General features: G+C 37.1%; 1 protein-coding gene across 1 annotated transcript; it reads left to right on the top strand.

The window, feature by feature from the left end:
- Window positions 1-2116: 2116 nt before the first annotated feature.
- On the top strand, window positions 2117-2968 carry LOC110633391 (uncharacterized). The gene has a single exon (XM_021781974.2). The coding sequence runs from the start codon at window positions 2117-2119 to the stop codon at window positions 2966-2968; it is 852 nt and encodes a 283-aa protein (XP_021637666.2).

Below are 2968 nucleotides of genomic sequence, written 5' to 3' on the forward strand. Positions count from 1 at the left end.
TAGGGTTTAGAGTCCTACGGTGATAAGGTTCAGATAACTTAAACAACTGGGATTGGGGAATTTGGGTGAGATTGAGATATGAATGAAGTGTTTCAACTAATAGAAAGAGAAGGAGAAGAGGCAGCACCAATAGGGAGTGAGAAAGAGGGTGCGGCCAAGTGGAAGAGAGAGTTTGTATGAGAGAGGAAAAGCGGTGTGGTAGGGTTTTGAGTCTTAAGGGTTTTGAGTCTTAAGGTGATAAAGTTCATATAAATTAAACAACTGGAGTTGGGGAATTTGAGTGAGACTGGGATATGAGTGAGGTGTTTCAACCAATAGAAAGAGAAGGAGAGGGGGCAGCACCAATAGGGAGTGAGGAAAAGGGTGGGGCCAAGTGGGAGAGAGAGAGTTTGTATGGAAAAGGGAAAAATGTGTGGTAGGGTTTTGAGTCTAACGTTTAGATAACTTAAACAACTGTGCTTGGGAAATTTGGGCGAGAATGGGATATGGATGAGGTTTTTCAACCAATAGGAAGAGAAGGAAAGGGAGCAGCACCAATAGAGAGTGAGGAAGAGGGTGGGGTCAAGCGGTAGAGAGAGTTTGTATGGGAGATGATATTTTCTTATTTTAATTTTCAGAAAATAAATTAAATGGGTTCTATTTAAAATTCATAACTAGACTTTTTTAAACCCATAGGGCCCAATTAAACTTAATTAGGTTTATTTAAGAACTAACCATATTAAATTTAAATAAAACAAAATTTTATTTAAATTTAATTAAATTAATTTCTCAAAAAATATATTGTTATTATTTTTTTTTTCAAGATCATACCACGAAATTAATAATTCAACTTCATACCTCCAGTTACATCTTACAGTCATACAATTTTTTATTATCGGGTTCACCACAGTCTCAACGCACATACTATCACAAAATAAGGGTCTACATATGTATTCTACATGTTGTCTCACTTCCATCAGTTTCATATCTGATGTTGCATGGTAATTCTCAAGCTGTTAATGGAGGGAATCAGACTTGAACTTTAGTGTTAGGTCACAACTGCTATATGTTTGTGTTTGGATCCCATATTACTAAAGAACAATCTTGGTGAAACTTAAATAAGTTCTTAAACGCCCACCCCTGACAAGCTTGTTTTCAAAGTTGAGTTCTAATTAGGTGGCTTATTCTCGCTTGGTTCAACCTTAGTACTTCATGGTCATGGTGCTCAATAGTTCATATCAATGTTTGGATATGTCCTGAACTCCTCCATTCAAATTAAATTATTGTAAATGGACTGAAGTTCTATAAGAGTGTTAATTTTTACAAATATGTTCCTCTCATCTCTCTCATTATTTTGTTGGGTTCATATAAAGAAATCAGCTAAACTTGATCTGCAGCCATATAGTTGGATCATGCGTCAATCTTGGCGAACCAGATTGTAATCAGCACCTGTGTGATTGCATTATTAATATGATGACAATGCATTTCTATACAGCAAGCGTGGACTGCGTCTAATTTAGATGAAATCAACGCTGTCAAGATTCTAATTGCTCCTGGACACCAGGCATCCCAGCCAGAGTTGGTCAACACTCATTATCAATTGATGTTATCAATTGATGTGCAGAAACTAAAGAAAAAGCCAAGTGTTATGTGCTTGTTCTTGTTTGTCTGGTGAATGTAGATGCATCATGCTTGTCAATGCGAATAGTTTATCAGGCTTTGCACATGCAAACAAAGCAGGAAACAACTTTATCAGATATCATGTTAAATCACTATTTAATGGTTATCTTAATATAAGTATTACATGCTTGGATCCAAGCACAATGCTATATAATTTGATGGGGATCTCTATGTGTTGGAACCCTGGAGGCACAGCACCTGTGGGTGACTATATTTTAATCATTCATCATAAGTTTCTATGATCAAATTGCTTAATTACAACACAACATTGATGAGACATTGCTGGGACTGTCACTAAACTCAGAACATGACAACCAATGTAGATCAAGAAGATGGAATTCTTTATGTTCTTTTGCACTTCTATATATAAGAGGTTCAATTCAGTGAGTTAAACACAAACAAGGCCACCTGTACATTCACATTCCTGGCAGACTATCTTCTGCATAAGGAAAAAAAAATGGCTGCTTGTCATCTCCGTTCCATCAGTTTACCTTCCAGATCTCATCCTCTAGTTGTCGCTACTGAGGAGCAATTTTACAAATTGAAGGCATCACAGTCCTCATCCATGAGCTACAAATTGAATGGCCTAAAGAATTTGTTTGAGTGCATTGATGGTTTGCTTCAACTGCCACAGGCCCAACAGACTCTCTTCCATGAAAGGCAAAGCCAGTGTGTAGAAAATGCATTGAATGGATCTTTGGAGCTATTGGATTTGTGTGATTCCACAAGAGATTTTTTATCACAGATGAAGGAATGTGCGCAGGAACTTGAATTATCTCTCCGTAGAAGGAAAGGCAAAGACTCTGGCATGACAACTGAAGTTGATGCTTACATGGTATCCAGAAAGAAGTTGAGCAAAGTTGTTTGCAAATGTCTAAGAAATTTGAAGAGAAAGGAGAGGAATTGCACAGCAGCAGCCTTGGACAAAAACTCCAACTTGATAAACATGATTGGCATGCTAAAAAGAGTTCAAGAAATTAGTCTTGAGGTGTTCAAGTCAATCTTATCTTTCATTTCTCAGCCAAAGGCAAAATCAAAGCCCTCTGGCTGGTCTATCATCTCAAAAGCATTGCAATCCAAGCGCATATCATGTGAAGTGGAAATTGAAGTAAATGAAGTAGAGAAGATTGATGCTGAATTGCTTATCTTGAAATCAAGCAAAGACATCAGTATTTCACAACTTCAAAACCTTCTTAAAGGATTAAAGGCTTTGGATTCAAGCATTCAAGAAGCTGAGGAGGAGCTAGAATGCATCTATAGGCAATTGGTGAAAACTAGAGTTTCCCTTTTAAACATTCAGAATCATTAG

The sequence above is a fragment of the Hevea brasiliensis genome, chromosome 7, assembly GCF_030052815.1.
Source record: "Hevea brasiliensis isolate MT/VB/25A 57/8 chromosome 7, ASM3005281v1, whole genome shotgun sequence".
Taxonomy (NCBI): domain Eukaryota; kingdom Viridiplantae; phylum Streptophyta; class Magnoliopsida; order Malpighiales; family Euphorbiaceae; genus Hevea; species Hevea brasiliensis.